This window comes from Oxyura jamaicensis, chromosome 2 (genome assembly GCF_011077185.1).
Source record: "Oxyura jamaicensis isolate SHBP4307 breed ruddy duck chromosome 2, BPBGC_Ojam_1.0, whole genome shotgun sequence".
NCBI lineage: Eukaryota > Metazoa > Chordata > Aves > Anseriformes > Anatidae > Oxyura > Oxyura jamaicensis.
In genome coordinates, this window is record NC_048894.1 from 157,416,775 (window position 1) to 157,435,338 (window position 18,564).

At 52.6% G+C, this 18,564-nt stretch overlaps 1 protein-coding gene across 1 annotated transcript in view; it reads right to left on the reverse strand.

Moving 5' to 3' along the window:
* ZC3H3 (zinc finger CCCH-type containing 3) overlaps positions 1–18,564 on the reverse strand; it is a gene marked incomplete at its 5' end in the record, with an annotated part of 106,724 nt that overhangs the window by 15,750 nt on the left and 72,410 nt on the right. The window contains 3 exons of the mRNA XM_035317232.1: positions 10,253–10,384; positions 15,269–15,338; positions 17,890–18,048. Of these exons, the coding sequence (XP_035173123.1) occupies positions 10,253–10,384; positions 15,269–15,338; positions 17,890–18,048 (361 nt within the window). The remainder of the gene's footprint in view (positions 1–10,252; positions 10,385–15,268; positions 15,339–17,889; positions 18,049–18,564) is intronic.

Sequence of the window (18,564 nt, forward strand, 5' to 3'; positions counted from 1 at the left end):
GACAGCAGAGAACAAGTGGTATCGAAGGGGAATCCCAGTGCAGGAAGCAAAGACGAAGTCTGCCCCGCTTTGTGTCTGCCTCTACAGAAGTTCAGGCTGAAATCAAGAACTCTCTGCCTCCTCAGTAGATTCCCAGCCGTTAGCAGTGATTCAGTGACTGCTTGCCCCCTGACTTCCTAATTTTCATGTTTTCTGATGCATCTTCTTCTACAAAGATATTAAAGCGTGAGAGAAAAAAATAGCAGGCCAGTATTTATCTAGGCACTATTATCAACTAGCCCGGGCTATTAAGCAGTTCAAGTTTGCCCTGATAAGCAACATCTTTAATGTAAGCATCTGAGTGCCGTTGGAGATACTACAGTTAAATTAAAGTCGCAATAAGAGCCCTCATTATGCCATTACAGAGTACGGTAAATAAGATGCAACGAGAAACCCACAAAGATTTCTGCAAAGATACGGGGGTAGGATGGGGCTGGGAAGAAACCTGATTAGTTTTAAACCTCCGCTGCAGGTTATGAAGCTTTTTAAACAGAAAGCTGCCATCACCAGCGCTCAGGTTTATCACTTTATCAGTAGCACAGCCCTTGGTGATGTTTTAATTTCAGCTAAGAACACATTGGTGTGCAAAGCGAAGCGGCTGACTTCAGGCCGAAGTCCGGCGAGTGCGGATCACCCCGGGCCCTTCTCTCCAGCAAGCTCAGCACATCCCAGTGCAGAGCCAGGGAATAGTCCTGAGCCTCTGTCCTGGGACAGTTCTGGCACTAAACAAAAGTGCTGTTCAGCCTGTCCGGGCAGCTCAGCAGGGTCTTAAACTGCAGAAAACTGCAGGCACAGAATGGCGGAGGTTGGAGGCACCTCTGGGCCATCAGGTCAACCCCCACCACAGCAAGGTGCCCAGCCCTGAGGCCTGGCGGATTCGGGGATCCCCCAGAAGGAGCCCCCAACCCCTGGTACCAGTGCCAGGGCTCTGGCACCCGCCCAGCCCAGCAGTGCTGACTGGGGGCCAGGGGGAGCTTCCTGGGCTCCAGGCTGGGCCCACAGCCTCCGCTGCTGGCCCCAGGCCCCTCTGTACAGAGCCCAGCCCCGTTCTCTTGCACCTCCCTGCAGGGCCACAGGGACGTGGGGGAGCTCCCCCAGAGCCTCCTCCTCTCCAGGCTGAGCAGCCCTAGCTCTCAGGGTCTCTCCTCATGGCAGGGGGGCTCCAGGGCCTCCCAGCACCACCTACGGAACCACAATTGTGTGTTTTGGGCCTACACTTCCAGAGGAGAGGAGCTGGGCTTTGCCGCTTTCCGCCTCTCCCACAAGGACTCCACGTCCCCAGCAAGGCACCCAGGTCCCTGCCCTGTCAAATCAAGCCTGGCTGCTGCTCATCATCTTAGGAACAGACACATTCACAATCATTACAAAACCTAACTCCCCCCCCCCACCCTAAAGAATTTACTTACTAATCAGTTTGTTGACTGAAAATTTCTGCTACACATCATAGGAGAAAAAAACAAACAAACAAAAAAAAAAAACCACACACAACAAATTAAATGGGCAACTGCAGCACGCAGAAAACATCTGTCAACTGAAGCCAAAATTAAAGACAAATGAAATGAAGTTGCCTTTACAGATGATTTTCATACAGCAGCAGCGGACTATAAAAGAGCGATCAAAGGCAGCGCTGCCCCTCAGCTAATTCTGAACAACAGGAGAAGGGGAACTGCGGCATCCCCAAGAGGGGGGCTGGAGAAATCTCACCGTGGTGCTGTGTGGGCAGGCCAGCAGGCACCAAAAATTGGCTGGAAGGTTTTGGTCCACTCAGTATGCCACGAACTTACAGCCAGAACAGGTGGATACGTGGCTACTATCTACAAATATGCCTAAAATATCACTAAAAAGTCTTGGTGAACTCAAGTCCTCAAGGTGATCCAGGTCAAAATGAAGGAGAGGGAGCTAAAAATGGGTGAGAATTGGAGGTAAAATCAGAAAAACGTCACCAGTGAGAAGGGATAAAGGATGAGCCAAGAGTGCAAGGAGGACGGCAAGCTCTTGGCCATGACCTGGGATGAAACCTCAAAGCTCCCAAGCTAAAAGTTGGACTTGGTGATCCTCATGGGTCCCTTCCAACTCAGGATATTCTGTGATTCTATGAGAATCAACACTGTAAGACTTGGCCCTTGGTGAATGTGAGCAAGCCTGGAGCGGACTCGTAGCCTCAAAACCCAGCCCTGCCTCCTTCATACACCCCGTGCAACACAAAAGCAGGGGGCAAAACACCCCAGGATTTGTTTCATGCACATAAACAGCATTTCTGTAGCTAGGACTTGGCGTTTCTACCACCTGTCCTCCAGCTGAGCCCAGAACAGCTGCACACGAGACAGAGATAAATTTCAATCTTCAGTGTCTCCTTCCCTCACACGAGGGAGAAAAGGGGAAGAGAGGTTTCCGAGACGCTTTAATGCGACACCCCGTCACCTCTCCCTCCCCTGTTGCAAGTGTAGAAAACGGATCAGCTCTTTCGAAGAAGCAATTTGCCAACATCCAGACCCCTAAACGTCCAACCTTCGTGAACGCAGGCAGTTAATCTGTTTGAGGTTTGATTCTTCTAATAGGAGCCCAACTCCTATTACACTTGGCGCAGAATGTGTTCGGTGACAAGGTACGGAGCAGGGCAGTGGGGCTCAGCAAAGCCATTCTCGCTTGGGTAGTCCTTAAAGATTTGATCAAGGTGGAAGAGAAAAGGGAGATGTCCCTGAGCTGCTCAATAGTGGAAGCCTTTTTCCCCTTCCTCCCCCTCCACCTTTGACCAGCTCACCCGATTTACTGATTTAGTGTTGATGAACACCCTGTTGCCTCCTGGTCACGATGAGAGGTCCATCAATCACGTCACCGTTTCCCTCTGCTCAGGTTCAGCCCCATCCTGCACGTGTACAAGGTCCTGCTCTTCCCTACCCATCGCCGCAAGTGCGTCCAGCAGCTCCCTCTGAATCAAAGGGGACTGGAAATTGGAAGCAGCTCTGATAGGATCATAAAAGAAGTAAGACGGAGGTACGGCCAAGATAGAGAAAATTTGGGATGGCTCATAGCTTAGCCTTCCCTGTACCCCTCCCCGTGCTCACACCGAGCAGAGAGGTTTTATATTAAGGCTTCTGGCACTTCAAACAGCCCCCCTGGTAGCTGGGCATGGAGGAGCTTCTCAGCTTGATTGGGTCTAATTCAGCATAACAGCATCACGGAGTTCGGAGATGAGCGCTTCAAGCCAGGAAATCTGCTCCTGCTGTGGCTGGTTCTCTCCAGGCGTCAGCAGCAGGGTGATTTGAAAGAAAAACCATCTGAATTTGAAGCCTTTAAAAAAAGTTAGTCTGTCCCAAACTAACAGCATAAGCCAAATAATCCACACGGGGAGCAGCTGCTTAAAGTCTCGCGGAGTATTTGAAGGGCCTCCAAGAGAGGAGCAAACCTTCGTTTACTCACAGAAGCGATGCCGAAGACCCACAGGTACAAATTTGCCACCCAGAAAAGTGATCCAGAAACACAGATGGAGAATACGGCCCCTCTCGGTCCTAGCACATCTGGGTGGGAAGAGGAAGGCTGGGAGGAAGCTTCCCTCGTCACCAGTCCCAGTGCTCTCCTCTGCAACCCCCAACACACCTCAAACCTCTCCCAGATCCAGCGTGGCCCCGGCCAGGACCAGCTTTGAAGAGACGACAAGAAGGGGCAGTCTGAGGCTTTGGGATTTCCACAGCCAGAAGATATTTAACAATCATCGATGCCTTTTTTCATCCAGGGCACATTTATCCGGCTGCTTCTCCAAAGAGGCAGCTCCAAGCCCTGGAGCAAGCAGCGCACGGAGCAGCTCCCGTCCCACCACCAGCCCCGCCACGGCAGTGGGGACCTTGAGGAATGGCAAAGCCTCGGGGACAAGGAGCCCAACCCAGTTTAAGAGCAAACTGGAAAAGAAATTATTCCGAAAGGGTTTGTACACAGCTTAAGAACTTCCCGGGAGTCCTATTCCTACAGCCAAGAAGCTTCTGCCACGAAGCACCTCCGAGTGCTTTGCTGTCACCGAGTCTCCCGATGATGCTGGGAGAAATGTCTGATGGCTATTTTGGGGGAAAAATCACTCTTTTACCCAGCAAACAATACAAAGCGGCCAAATACACAATATGAACAGTGGTTAACTTCACCTTTCTCTGCTGACAGGCCAAAGGGAGCTGCTCTCCATCCCAAACCAAGCACTGGATAATTAAAAGAAAACCCCCAAGACGTGAAATTGGCAGCTGCTAATGTGGCTTTTCCTAAAGCTCGTGTTAAATTTAACGTGCCAGATCCACGAAATGAAAAAAAAAAAAAAAACAACACTTCGGAGGGAACCCGTTAAACTTCCACGAGCGAAGGAGGAAAGAACCAACCTGACGCATCACCGGACGGAAGAAACACCAACAGGAACAAACCGTCCGCTACGAAAAAGTCCCCGACATGGAGTTTCCTGCAGAAAATGAAGCAGCTGCCGTGGTGAAAACCGACACGCTCCACCTGGGGGCGAGAAATGATTTTCCCCAAGGAAGCGGCACTTCCGCGGGCAGCGCCACCCGGAGCTGCCCCTGCTGGCGGGATTATTTGGGGTATTTTAGGTGGATTTGAGGTCTCTCTCAGCCAGGAGACTCTCCCCACAAGATTTCAGGGGATGGCTGGGCAGCTCAGCGATGAGCATCCTGCCTGATGGCTTGGCCAGGAGGGACTGGGGCCGGCAGAGCTCCCGGCCCCCGCTTCCCCCTGATTTATTCCACTACATTTCCCCCCCAGCGTTTTCACAGCGGCCTCGTTGTTTAATCTCCCCGTGCCTTACTGCTTAACAGCTCCCACAGGGGAACAATTTACCCACAGGCTTCAAAGCAGCTGATGGAAACAATCCGAAGATAGGTATTTAATGCAGCACGTTTGCTAATGTCCGCCATGGGGGAAAAGCTTATTTAATACCGACCGATTTTACGGAGGCAGCAGTTACAGGGCACCGAGCTGACTCGCTTGCCTTTGCCGCGACACGCTGCGAGGGCTGGAGAACACCCGTGATGCTGGGAAGCCGCACCAAAACCCTTGGTTCTTCCAAACACGATTTCTTTCCCCAAAAAGTCAACTTTTGCTTCTTCACAGCAAATTGCAAGGTGCCTGCTCTGCTCCGCCAGGACCGAGACAAGCGCTTGCTGTCGCTCCTGGGTGCAAGCCCTCAGCCGTGCAATTAAATATTAGAGCAGCAGAGCGACGTGCGGTGCACGTCATCACCTTCCAAGCGGCTTTGCATTGCATATTATCATCAATTATAAATCGCCTCTGGGACAACCTCGCAGCCACCAGGCTCTGCCACGCGGCGTGCTCACAGCCACGGGGTCACCTGGAGCGAAAGCCGACGTGGAAAATGAACGTAGGGGAATTAGGGCTGTAACGCACGGCAGATAACTGCTAACGTCTCGTCACCGGTGGCACCGACCAGGATTGTCCACCCGGACCCCGTGCTCCTGCTGCAAACTGCTGTTGGGCTTCAGCAACTTATCCGGGGAGCTGTGAAAACGGAATCTGTTTGGGGAACCGGATTAGTTCTTACCGTAGAGCAGCTCGTTAAAATACCTCGTTTTAACGGCGAAAACTTGGTACGACGCAAGTACCCCGGCACGGCCGTCATCAGAAAACCCTGGGGAGCACCTGCAAGCGGCCCCATTTCTCCTTCCCTCTCTCCCCGCTTCCCCCTTGGGCTTCCTCTGGTGCAGGTGACCGGCCCAGGAGGATGAGCTTCACCCAACAGGACCATTTTGTGGTGCTGGGGAAGGTCTGTTCCCTTTAGGAAGCTGTGGATCCACGTGCACACACGCAGGCTGGAGCAGCTTCCCGACCTGCCAGCCAGGAATGGGGAAGGATGGTGGAAATCGAGGTGCTCTGCTACCAGTAATCACCTGGAAATGACTGAATTGTGTCAAAATCCCTTAATTAAGGACGTGGCCACGCACTCGTACAGGAGCTGTCCTCTCTCCCCAGGGGCACAAGGATCCTTTACGGTCCGTGTCCCCGAAAAAGGGACTTGGGAACGCAAAATTAAAACATTCTCACTTATTCTGAGCTCCTGATGAAGGCAGAGCAGGCCAGGCTCGCGGAACGACCAGCACGGTTGGTACGAGAAGCGTGCACAGAGTTAGAGCCCGCGGGATGGGCAAAGCTTGATCAGATCGGCCGGAGCATCCCGCAAGAAATTCTAGAAAACTAGTTCTAGTCAACTGCATGAAGTTTAACAAGGCCAAGTGCCGGGTCCTGCACCTGGGGCGTAATAACCCCAAGCAGAGCTACAGGCTGGGAGATGAGTGGTTGGAGAGCTGCCAGGCGGAGAAGGACCTGGGAGTGATAGTGGACAGTCGGCTGAATATGAGCCAGCAGTGTGCTCAGGTGGCCAAGAAGGCCAACGGCATCCTGGCTTGGATCAGAAATAGTGTGACCAGCAGGGCTAGGGAGGTGATCGTCCCCCTGTACTCGGCTCTGGTGAGGCCGCACCTCGAGTACTGTGTTCAGTTTTGGGCCCCTCGCTACAAGAAGGACATGGAGGTGCTTGAGCGGGTCCAAAGAAGGGCGACGAAGCTGGTGAGGGGCCTGGAGAACAAGTCCTACGAGGAGCGGCTGAGGGAGCTGGGCTTATTCAGCCTGGAGAAGAGGAGGCTCAGGGGCGACCTTATCGGTCTCTACAGATACCTTAAAGGAGGCTGTAGAGAGGTGGGGGTTGGCCTGTTCTCCCACGTGCCTGGTGACAGGACGAGGGGGAATGGGCTAAAGTTGTGCCAGGGGAGTTTTAGGTTAGATGTTAGGAAGAGCTTCTTTACTGAAAGGGTTGTGAGGCATTGGAACAGGCTGCCCAGGGAGGTGGTGGAGTCACCACCCTGGAAGTCTTCAAAAGACGTTTAGATGTAGAGCTTAGGGATATGGTTTAGTGGGGACTGTTAGTGTTAGGTTAGAGGTTGGACTCAATGATCTTGAGGTCTCTTCCAACCTAGAAATTCTGTGATTCTGTGAAACACACAAGATGCGACAGCGCCACCGACACGCCACCCACGATGAATAATAACGGGCGTTTTTTATGAAGGTCTGATAAAAACCAGCTTCTTCGGCGGAGCGCGGAGAGGAAAACACGGCAGGCAGAAAGAGCCCAGAACAAATCGGGCACCAAAGGACCTCGATCCCCAGTTCCTGGGCATCCTCCTCTGAATTTACCCTCCGAGGACGCTGCACGGACGCCGAGCGCCTTCGCCATCCTCGCCCTCGGCGGCTCGGGCTGGGGGCTGCCGCGGCTCCCCGGACACGGCGACGCAGAACGAGAGAGAAGATTTACTCCTGGCCTAAATTATTCAAAAGCAAAGGGACTGCGCATCTTTAACAAGGCATCGTTTTATGAAGCAAGGTTAACATTTTTACTTGATTCAGGAGAATATTATAAACTCTCCGGGGTCCATTTGAGGACTTTCTACTTTGAGCAAAGGCACGGACTCAGCACTTTTTATATTATTTAGAGAATAAAATTAACCCTTAATGGCCCGAGCTGGTATTTCTCCTCCCCAGTTAAATATGGCCCGCTCAGCAATTTCTCCCCATATATAATTACAGGCTGCTATCCATCATCTGTAGGAGAATGCTTTTCTGACACTCTAAAAGTGACGCGGTAAGCACTTTTTCCTAATAGAATAAATATTCTAAATATCTCTTTTATATTTTCATTTAAATTGGAATATTTTAAAATAATTGTAGGGCCGCTGCCCGCGTGGCTAGTGCTGCGCTGGAGGGAGGCGGCAGGACAGCTCTGTTTTCCTTCACGGGAGATGTTTATCCTGCACGCGGTCCCCTCCGCGCGCGCCGCCGCAAGAAGTAATTAGGCAAGGACTAATTTATTAGCCTTTCCCTCCACTCCTGCTGATGTCCCGCTTTTCTGGCAGCTCTAACTTTTGGCTTTTCTTCCTCCCCTTTGCCTGGTTTTTGCTCCGTAGCTGGTTTTTCCCTCCAGAAGGGATGGGTTTGCTTTGCCAAAGGCGCTGTCCTCGGTTGCGTCGGGGTGCTGGGACAACTCGAGGGTGCCTGGTGGCTCTGCGTGGTGGCAGAGGTGACAGGTGACAGCTCCAACAGCTTCCCCCCTGCCCATCCACCCCCAGCACGCCATGGCTTCGCCTTCTCTTTGGGCAAAACCAGCTCCTGGGCACCTCCTTGCCAGCCTTCGAGCACCCTCCTCTCCTCTGGGCTCTCCAACTCCCATATCCATGCCCAAGGATGGTGCTGAGACCTCCCAGCACCTCGCTGGCGGTACCTCTGTCAACCCGAGCTCCTGGGATGGACAAGGAGGAGAAGAGCCCAAAGATCCGAGCTCCTGACTGCTCATCCCGGCAGATTCCCCGGTGAAAAGCAGCCCAAATCACGCAGGGGTTAGAAATCTCTCCGAGCAGCCGGTCTGCGAAGCCACGCTTAGGTTTACCCACACGTATCCATTAAATGCAATAAAATAATCAATAAAATAATCTCGCTCCCTAGGCCCGCCGGGGCGCTTTTGGGATGGTGCCGTGCGATCTGGCAGCCTTCCTATAACCCGAATTATTGTTTCATTAGAGGCTCGTTGTTTTTTTTTCAGCTGGGGAGCCGATTTCCAGCAGGGTTTGCAAAACTCCCGGCGTGTTCTGAGTGTAGGGGCTCCAGCTCGGGGAGGAGATGTTCCCCAAAGTTTGTCTCGTCCTGCTTGCTTGCTGTTGGCTCGTGGAAGAGGCTGAATTAAACCAGGACGCGTATGTGATGTTTTCCTCCACGTAAAGCAAATGCATCCTCGAGGTTACGGACGCCCCAGGGACGGGATGACGCTGCACAGAAAACGGTCAAAGGACGGACAGAAATCCCACCACGTCTACAAAAAGCTCTCCGCTACAGCAGAGAGCATCGTCTCCGTGAATCTCAGAGCCCACCTTGTCTAAAAAGTCAACCTGGTAGCAAATTTACTGGCTACCCCTTCTGTTGTGGAGCGCGGGGACCCTGATGGGATGGTGCCGCTGGTCTCCTGAGTTTGGGATGGCATCGAGAGGAACCAAGTGAAGGCGGTCCTCACCTTGGTGGTGGGACCCACGTGCTCTGCTAACAACAAGCCCAAAGTAGTTTACACTCGGAGGCCAAACACATTTTTAAATGAATAGAAAAGAGCAAAAATGAATCCAGAAGGTCAGAGACGCCCAGGAGGTACAAGGAACCTTCTCCAATGCAGCTACAGGAGGGAGCCCATCCTCAGCAGGAGGCTAACGAGGTCTCCCCAAGAGCCAAAGCAGCATCACAAGTTTCCTCTGATCCCTTTTGTCCTCAGTCGTCTCCCCCGTGGCCCCGGAGACCCCGGCTGCGAAGCAAAGCATCCTGACTTAAACCACCCCGAAGCTGAATAACCCCGGGGAGGAATTAATTGCACAGCCGGCTCTCCCCCTTCCCACGAAGCGAGGGAAAAGGAGACCCCGCGGCATTCACAAGGAAGGGGGAAGATGTGAGATAAACCCCAAATTTCTTTCTTGTTGATACGCGGCTGCCCCCAGCGTTTCTTTGGAAATGAGCAGTTGGCAGCCAGCTCGCTCGGGCTCCGCGCGTTACGCACGGTGCCCTAAGCTCGGGGACGTGCTGTGTCTACCCTGGGTGCACATCGAGTCCCTGCAGGACTTCACGACATTGATCGAAGCAGAAGGACCCAGGGATAGGAGCCGGACTCCAGGAAACCCCCAGGAAGGTACCCAGGCGCAGCACGAGGCTCTCGCGCCGCGGTTACCCGAGGAAGGGCGCTCCCGGTGCTAAAGCTGAGCCACAAGAGCTCGTGCTCAGCTTTAACGGAGCCAGCGTGACTGCAAATAACCATTAACCTCCCCGTTCGGTCTGTGCAAAGCCTCTCCCTTCACTTCTCATCCATTTAACCGAGCAGTGCCTGGGGCTGGGGCTGTCTGCTCATGCACGGCGCTCCGGTATCACACCGGCAAGCAGAGAGGATCAGAAAACCGGCACGACCGCCAGCCCCGGCCTCTTGCATTTGTTCCCTTCCTATTTTTTCCCTGCCTGTGAAGAAACAAAGCCACTTTGCCCGTAAACCCTTTGGTTTTGCTCATCCCATCCAGGTGTTCGGCAGCTTCCAGCTCTACGGCTCCCTTCGGTGCTGTAGCTCGAGTGAAAAACGGCTCGCCGGCACCCCGAGCAGGAGGCGCTGGTCCCTTTTTACCTTTTACTGCCTTTTTACCTTCTCCCCCATGGGGCAATAGCCTTTGAGGAAATCCTGGCACACTTCAGCCTTCCGGGAGACGTAGACGTGGCTGTAGGGGCAGTTGCTGTTGCTGCAGATCCCCTTCAGGAAGTAGGAGCACACCGGCATCTGCGGGGGCAAGAGGACGACAAAACCCGTTAGCGCCGGCCCCGGCTCGCGGCGATCCGGATCCGTTCCGACGCCCGGCGCTGGAATAAAACCGCGTTAAAATCAATCAATCTCCGCCTTTTGCCAGCCTTTGATCCCCCCGAGGTATTTTTAGCTCGTCGAGTGGGGCCTCGCAGCACGGCTCCCCGGCGTTACGAGGGCCCTCTGGATACAGGCACCGGCGCTCCCGGCTAACCTTGGAGAGGAGAGAAGGCTCCTGGCTCGCAAATGATGCCAACCTGAGCATCAACACGCTCCCGGGGACCACAAACATGGGTCCCAAGGGGCGATGCGTGGGCTGCAGCCCGGCCACCTTCTCCCCTGGGAGCTTTCCAGCACCCCAAGAGCCCAACCAGCAGCGTAGGGGTGCCCCTGCAAGTCAGCAAGGGGGGAAAAGTGCTTTTTTTAATTATCTTTTTGTGCGAGTCGCATCACACCAAGGCACCCCCCAGGGCTGTGAGCTAAGGGTGCGTCCCTGCACACCGGAGGAGGGATGGAAAGGAGGAGGAGAGCTCTGGCTCCTTCCGTCCCAGCGCATAAATGCGTGGGGCACGGCCCCGCTCGCCGCTCCCCAGCTTCAGCATCGCCGCAGCCGGCGGAAAAAAAAAAAGAAACAAAAACCAAAAACCAAGAGAGCAAGGATCCTCCTGGTCCTCCGCCTCAAACCACAGACTTCACCTTCCGCACAGCTGCCCTAATTAAAACCGAATTACCAGCCCACCGCAATATTTCACCGCCCTTAACTCACCGGCTACCGCGTGCGGCCGCTCGCCGACGGGAGCGGGCGCTTTGCGCCGCCTCGGTTGGTCCCCGCGCCCGGCTCCTGCTGCTCAGCCCCCTAAATGTAAAATTTCCTTACTGCTCGGCGCGCTCCCGATCCCTCTGCTCGCCCGTCTCGGCCGGTTCGAGCGTCCCCGAACCAATATTTACCGTCCTGCGCTAAGCGCAGCCCCGACGCCAGGCGGAAAAGTCCCTTTCCCTGAAGGGCCCCGGTGGGGTTTTAACCAAATTGGCTCACTTGAGGAAAAGAGAGAGGGGGAGAAATCGCGGGAGGGAGGGGAGGGGGAAGCCGAGAGAGGAAAGAAAACAAAGGGTGCTTTAAGAGAGAAGAGTTTATTTTTAATTGTCTTTTAACTGCAGGCATTAACATAAAGGACAGGGCTCTGGGGCTATCTTTTTTGTTGGTGGTGGTGTGACCGTAAATGATTCCCTTAATGTAGTTTTTGATATAGAGCCCAAATTAGCTCTAATAAAAAGGGATAATAAAGCCAGCTCTTAGACAAAAATAAACTCCTCCTAGCTGTCAAGCCTGAGCCATTATCAAGAGGAAGCAGCGCTCTCATTTCAATTAACCTTGTTTGCACCCCACTACGTCCACACAAATAACAATAACATTAATTCAAGGCACTGGTGCGGTGCGTCCATATTAGACAGCTTTGACTATGTACATGCTTTGGAGCCAGCAGCTAATGAACCCGAAACTCAACGTGAATTTCCAAATTGCTCACAACAGAGTTTTGAAGCTCTATTAGGGAGAAAAATGCTGATTCTTTTCGAGTTCCTCAAGGGGAAAAGCTGTTGTAGCAGCAGCAGGCGGCTGCCCGAGCCCTAGCCTCTCGCTAACCTTCAGTCACAAACCCATTCATTCGCATTTACCGGTTCCCCTAAATCACTGGGATGGGCTGGAGGCTCTGCCCCGCCGCACGGAAAGCCCCGAGCAGCGCCTCTGCGGCTGCTCTTCAGCCGTGGGCTTCGAACGAAGTTCCCCCCGGGGTAAAAATCCCCAAGCTTCAGGTTCCCCTGTCCTCCAGAAAGGTTTTTCTGCTATGGCTTTTCCGCTGCTGGAGGGGCAGTTTTGCTTCCGAAGCCATCTGCGAGGCGTGGTGCCCATCTGGAGCGGCGCTCTGCTCCGGGGCAGCGAGCAGAAAGCATCCTTGGAGCGGGACCGCGGCTGGGGAAGGAAAGGATTTGGCTGTTTAGGATGGGGAAAAGCTCTCTGCCGCCTCACTACTGTCACGGCCGAATCCACACAGCCTCCCTGTATAAAACACGGGGACTGTCCCCAGTTCTCAGTGGGGAAACTGAGGCACGCAAACGTCGAGCACGAGTTTTGTCCTCAGATCAAGGCACAGGGCCCATCGTGGTGACTCCCAGCCAAGGTGGGACACACGATGACAACACAACAGCACCCCCAATGACACCCCGAGCACCTGGGTGCCCCCCGCATCTGCAAAGAGAAATCGAGGAGTAATTAACGGGGCCATCAGCAAAACCTCGGGCACCGCTGAGGAGCCCCCAGCCACCGCCTCCTTGTCGCTGAGCGCCAGGGGACAATAATTAACCCTATTAAAGCTCCAACTTGGACAGAAGACCTGCCTGGCAAAAGGTTTGAGCGGGGAAAACGCTGCCTTCCCCCTCCGAACGGCTTCTCCTGTCTCCCTCCCCGGGTGTGCCGGTTGATAAATGAGGCTCCCAGCACCTCTGCTAGTAATCACCCGGGTTAACAGGGAGCCACGGGAGCTGAAGAGCAGAGTCGCCTCTCGCTTTGGGCAGCTGGCTCCCCGCGGCTATAAATCACCCTGAGCAGGCTTGAACTCCGCGGAGGAGCTTGTTTCTCTTCCAGCCCGCGCTGACGACAAGCACGGGGCAAGCGGAGACCTCCAAAGCGCGGCGGGGGGCCTAATCCCGCGACAAATAATCCTCCTTCCCTGCCGAGCGCGACGTGCATGGCTAGAAAACACCTGCTCTGAAATATATTTGTTCCTGAGGCACGTCAGAGGGCTGGCTCTTCACACAGAGGAGCGTTGGTGTAAGCGCTCAGCCTGCGGTGACGACGCTTCACGAGACCACGAGTGCCTGCTAAGGAGAAAGGCGAGACGGGCAGAGACCCCCACACCTCATGGGGACCCTTTGGTTATCTCTAAGTCCCAAATCTTGCACAGGTTTTTGCCCTGGGACCAAAGCCAGGCTCTACCACCTGCTGAAATATCCAGGAGCACCGATGGAAGCTGATCACCCCGCGCCGTCTGGATCGGCGTCCATCCTTTGGCTCAGGGGCACTGGCAATGGGTCGCGTGCACACCAGTTATTGCAGTGGAAGGAAGCAGCAGCGCTTTTACAAACCATCTTAGCCCAATATCCCCTCCAAATTTGTGTTACGATATGCCAACGGCCATGAAAACGGCCAGTCCCTTTGCAAGCCTTTCCTGGCTTCTTTGTTCCTAGAGTCTCGCTACATGTTATAGGGGAAAAAATAACTTCCAACAGCCCTCCTGCCTTCTCTCAGTTCTCATCCCCATCCATCCTCGTCGTGCCGTGAGTCAGGGAGTACAGCTGTCCCCAGTCTATCTCCTCTACTTTATATACTCATGATTAAGTGACTCTGAAGAGAGAGCCATGTAAAAAACATATGGTGCTTTGTGTCTCGCTCAGAGCGACTCCCCTCGCCGCCGGCATAACTTATGAGCTCCTTGCTGACAACGAGCGTGCCGTATGCAGGCGGGGGGAAAGGAGACAAGAAAAACTGCACGGCCAAAGGCAGCCGCTGTAGGAAAAGGTCCTGGTTCAGATGCTGATGAGAGCCAGTGCGCCCCATGGGTTAAATCCTTAACAGGCAGTAATTGAGCTGGGGTTTACCTACGTGATGCTGGATAAGGGAATGAGGGCAGTGACCAGAGAATCACGGGATGGCTGAGGCTGGGAAGCACCTCTGGGTCCATTTGCTCCAGCCTGTGCAAGCTCCAGTGCCTGCCATGCCCCAGGCACAGCCGTGAAAGCTTTGGCAAAGCCACTTTCGACAAACAACGTGCCAAACCCACAGCCAACGGGGCCACAGGCTCATCATGTACCATGAGGGAAGACTGAGCCTCATGGGTTTCTCCAGGAAAACCAGTTCTCATTCCCATCCCAGCTTCTAGCATCTCCACCCCAACAGTGGGACCAGTCACAAACCACTTCCCTCATGCAGCGACCCTACTCGTTGTATTTTTAATGCCCCAGTGGGATTAACGTTCCTGCTCTTTTCTGGGTGATTCTCTGGCTGTAGTAGAGAAATGTTGCTGCAAATCCACTAAAACAACACGTAAACATGTGCTCGATGCACGTCCCAGCTCGGTGAAGGACCTGAAGCCACACTCAACCTTCAGCACCAACTTCACCTCAGCTGAAAAGCTTGAGGTCTCCAAGCTACATCCAACTGGAAATCCTAGCCACCATACAGAGGTTAGCCTGCTAAATTGTCAGCTGATCATCACTAAATGAAAACCTAATTATTTTTCCACCTGGCACTGTGTAATAAAACCACACAGCCCCAGATACACCAAGCAGGATGAAAACGATGATGAAATCGAAAGCCATTCTGCCAGGGAGCTTCACTGACTGGCTTTTTAGAAAGGTTAATTCATGCCTCAAAGCTCCCGGATGCTGCCAACACCGTCCTTGTCCGACCCCAGCATGGGCTGAGTTGGAAGGAAGGGTGATCTGGCAGAGGTAAATAAGGATTAGACGTAGCAAACAATGCTCCCGTGCTCTTTCCCTCTGAGTTTAAGTACTCCTTAACCCAACACGTGTTATTGATACTTCCAGCAGCCCCAGGTGCTCTGGTTTCCAATCCACTGCTTAGCGCACTAATCTACTGATTCACCACGCTGGTTTAAGAGGCGCACTCTGCTCCCATTATAAGCTCTGACCCCGTAATGAGCCTGAACAGCTTGGCAAGCAAACTACAAATGAACTCTATTTGAAGCACTCTGAAACACAGGTTTCCCTACAGCCGTCATAAACGCTGCCTCTGTAGGTCAGCTCTCTAATAAAGCCGCGGCGAGCTCGTTAGGAAGCCATACAGACCTTGTCTTTGGAAACTTTGTGGGAAAATGGGCACTTCCCGTCTGTCTTCTTGCACGTGCCACGGAGAAACCTGCCAAAAGACCAGAGGAGAGGGCTGAGTGTGAGATCAGGTGGGTCACAAAATGCGACTTTTTGAGTTTCTTCCTGGCCCAATACCCCTGCAAATTAACATGACTGCTGCAGAGTTCATTGTTAAAGCCCGTAACAGGCCGTAAATCGGTTCCTTTCCTGACAGATTTTGCTCTTTCTCTGTATTTGGCTGCTTATTAGTAGGCAGAGCAAGGTACTGAATGACAGAGTGGTGGAGGTTGGAGGCACCTCAGGGCCATCAGGTCAACCCCCACCACAGCAGGGGCCTAAAGCAAGGTGCCCAGCCCCGATGCCTGGTGGGTTCGGGGAGCCCCCAAAGAGGAGCCCCCAGCCCCTGGTCCCATTGCCAGGGCTCAGGCACCCAACCGGCCCAGCAGTGCTGCCAGGGGGCCAGGGGGAGCCTCCCGGGCTCCAGGCTGGGCCTGCGGCCTCTGCTGCTGGCCCCAGGCCTCCCTGAGCAGAGCCCAGCCCCGGCATCTTGCACCTCCCTGCAGGGCCGTATGGACATGCGGGAGCTCCCCCGGAGCCTCCTCCTCCTCTCCAGGCTGAGCAGCCCCAGCTCTCGGGGTCTCTCCTCATGGCAGGGAGGCTCCAGGCCCCGTCACCCCTCGGGGCCCTGCTCTGGGCTCTCCCCAGTATGCCCAGGGCTCTCCCCAGTGTGCCCAGGGCTCTCCCCAGCATGCCCAGGGCTCTCCATCTCAGGGTTGGATGGAGACTCAAAACAGGACAAGCAGCAGCAATTCCTAAGGTAAGCAAGTAGCACAGCCAAGAACCAGATTTACTCCTCGAGATAAGAACGAAGGAGTCAAAATGAGGACTCAGTAGCCAACATCCGTAATCCTCTGTGTCACCAGAAGTAATCCTCACGCCTTGGACACATACATCTTGGTGCTCATGAGGATGAAAAACTGAGTGCAAGCAAGTAAAATCAGTTTTAAAAATTTCATACAGAGGGAAAAGTGACTTTAAAAAAATATGAAATTTCCATTCCCATGGAACTCTGTGCAACCCACCAATGATTTCTAGCACCGCAGCACTTTTAAGGAGAAATTACTCTAAGAGTTCATCAGTGGAGTTGGCTTTTCTACACTTTTTAAACGACTAATAATATAGTTTAATCAACTGTTGGGCAGGTATAATGAGCTGGCTACATTAATCAGTTCTCCTGTAATAAATTACCAAGTCTCTTAACTGCCTGGCGTCACAGGCTGAAGGACTCAAACGTGTTGCACGGATCTGAGCTGGTCTGTGCAACACGTCAGCTTCAAACGACACAAGTGTAGCTGTAGTAGGTAGTAGTAGTTGTAGTGGTAGTAGGATGCTGTTTGGACAAGATGATCTTGAAGGTCTTTTCCAACCCTTATGATTCTGTGAACTGGTCTCTAGATGCTGCCAGACAGAAATCACCTGGTGCACAGTGAGGGCAGGCTCTTAGATCATTCAGCCAAAATCCAGGCTACTCTGACATCCGCACCACCTGCCCCCATCAACTCCAACGAGTAGTATCCAGAACCCATGAAGCAGTTTGTTCGAGTTGGATGGCCTTTTCAGGGCCTGGATAAATATTTTAGCCTCAAATTCCAGCTTGCAAACTCTGATGGCATTCTCAACCTGCCAGTAATAGCTAATAGCTAAGGATTACTGTTATGGTCATGTTTAAGAAATGTTGATTTGACCTTATTACAAATTCTTACTACAATTTTTTAGATCTTTTTAGTTCTTCTGCACTATGATATGATTACTTAGCAGGCGTAAGTGTACAGGTGATGGCATCCACCTCCAAATTCTGAAGTAAATTCTTTCTGTAGTTCCCATAGGCTGCACCAAATATCTAAAGCATTTTTGCTTAACTTGGAGTCTGGTTGTGCAATGCTTAATTAACATGAATAGGTCTCAAATGTTTCATAAATTCAGAAAAAAAAAAAAAAAACCCACACCAAAGAGATTAAATAGATCAGGATTCTCTTGTCTGACGAGTCTGGATAGAAAAGGAAGACTATATACAGTTATAAATGGTGCCTATAAGGTGATTAGGGAATTATTATCCTATTCTTCTCTTGAACGAGGAGGTGCCTAACGCAGCAGTCAAGCAGTCAGTTAAGGAAGCATTTTTTACGCAGAGCCCAATTCTGTTACGCAACCCGCTGCCGCTAACACCATGCATTAAAGAAAGGACAAAATCCATTCACAAAGGAAGAGAACTGCTGACTATTACAAGATGGTTTGGTGGCAACCTCTAGCAACTTCAAACCCTACCAGGCAGAGCAGAGTTTCACTGCCAGAAGCTGAGAGGTCCCAGAAAAAAGAAAGAGTCCTCTGTGAGCCTCATCTTGTTCTCCTCCTGAAGGGAACCTTCCAACCCCAGAGTGATGAGCAGACCCTGGGCCTGACCCAGCACAGCAATTCTCATGGTCTTACATCTCCATTTTCGGGATGTTTCCCTGCAGAATATCACAAGAGCAAGCACTGAAGCCAACTGATGACCCAGTGATGGCTCAAAGCGTGTGGACGCTCAAAGCATCCATCCATACCTGGTGCAGACGGCCACCTTCTCTGGATCATGGATGTAGGGGCAGTTCTCCCCACGATTACACTTGCCGAAGCGGTTGTAGTACATGCAGTACTCCTTCTTCTTCTCTTTCTTCTGCTTGGCTTGACGAATGATGGCCAAACTCCGCTGAACGGCACGGCTAAATGGAGCAAGACAGACAGGTTGTGGTAACGTTTCCAACTTCAATGCAACATCATACAACGGCATAGAGAAAATGGGTCAGTCGCACCCAAATCACAGAGGAGCACAGTTCCACTTTGAAAAGGGAGGGAGATATTCAGAAAATTTGTACTGGGCCATAAGCCCAGCTCTTTGTGACTTTTGGAGAACTTGACCCTGAATCTTTAAAAATCTGCAAGGTGAGGCCCATTTCCTAGGAAATTTCTGCCTTTGGTACAGAACTGCCCCATGATTTGAGCAACCTGATTTAGTGAAAGGGAGGTTGAACCAGTCTTCAAGGGTCCTTTCCAACCCATGCTGGAAAGCAACTCTGCAGAAGATGACCTGGGCACCCTGGGGAACAACAAGGCACCGAGCAGTAGTCAGTCAGGTGCTCTTGAGGTAGAGTAGAGTAGAGTAGGGTAGAGCAGGGTAGAGTAGAGTACAGTAGGGTAGGGTAGGGTAGGGTAGGGTAGGGTAGGGTAGGGTAGGGTAG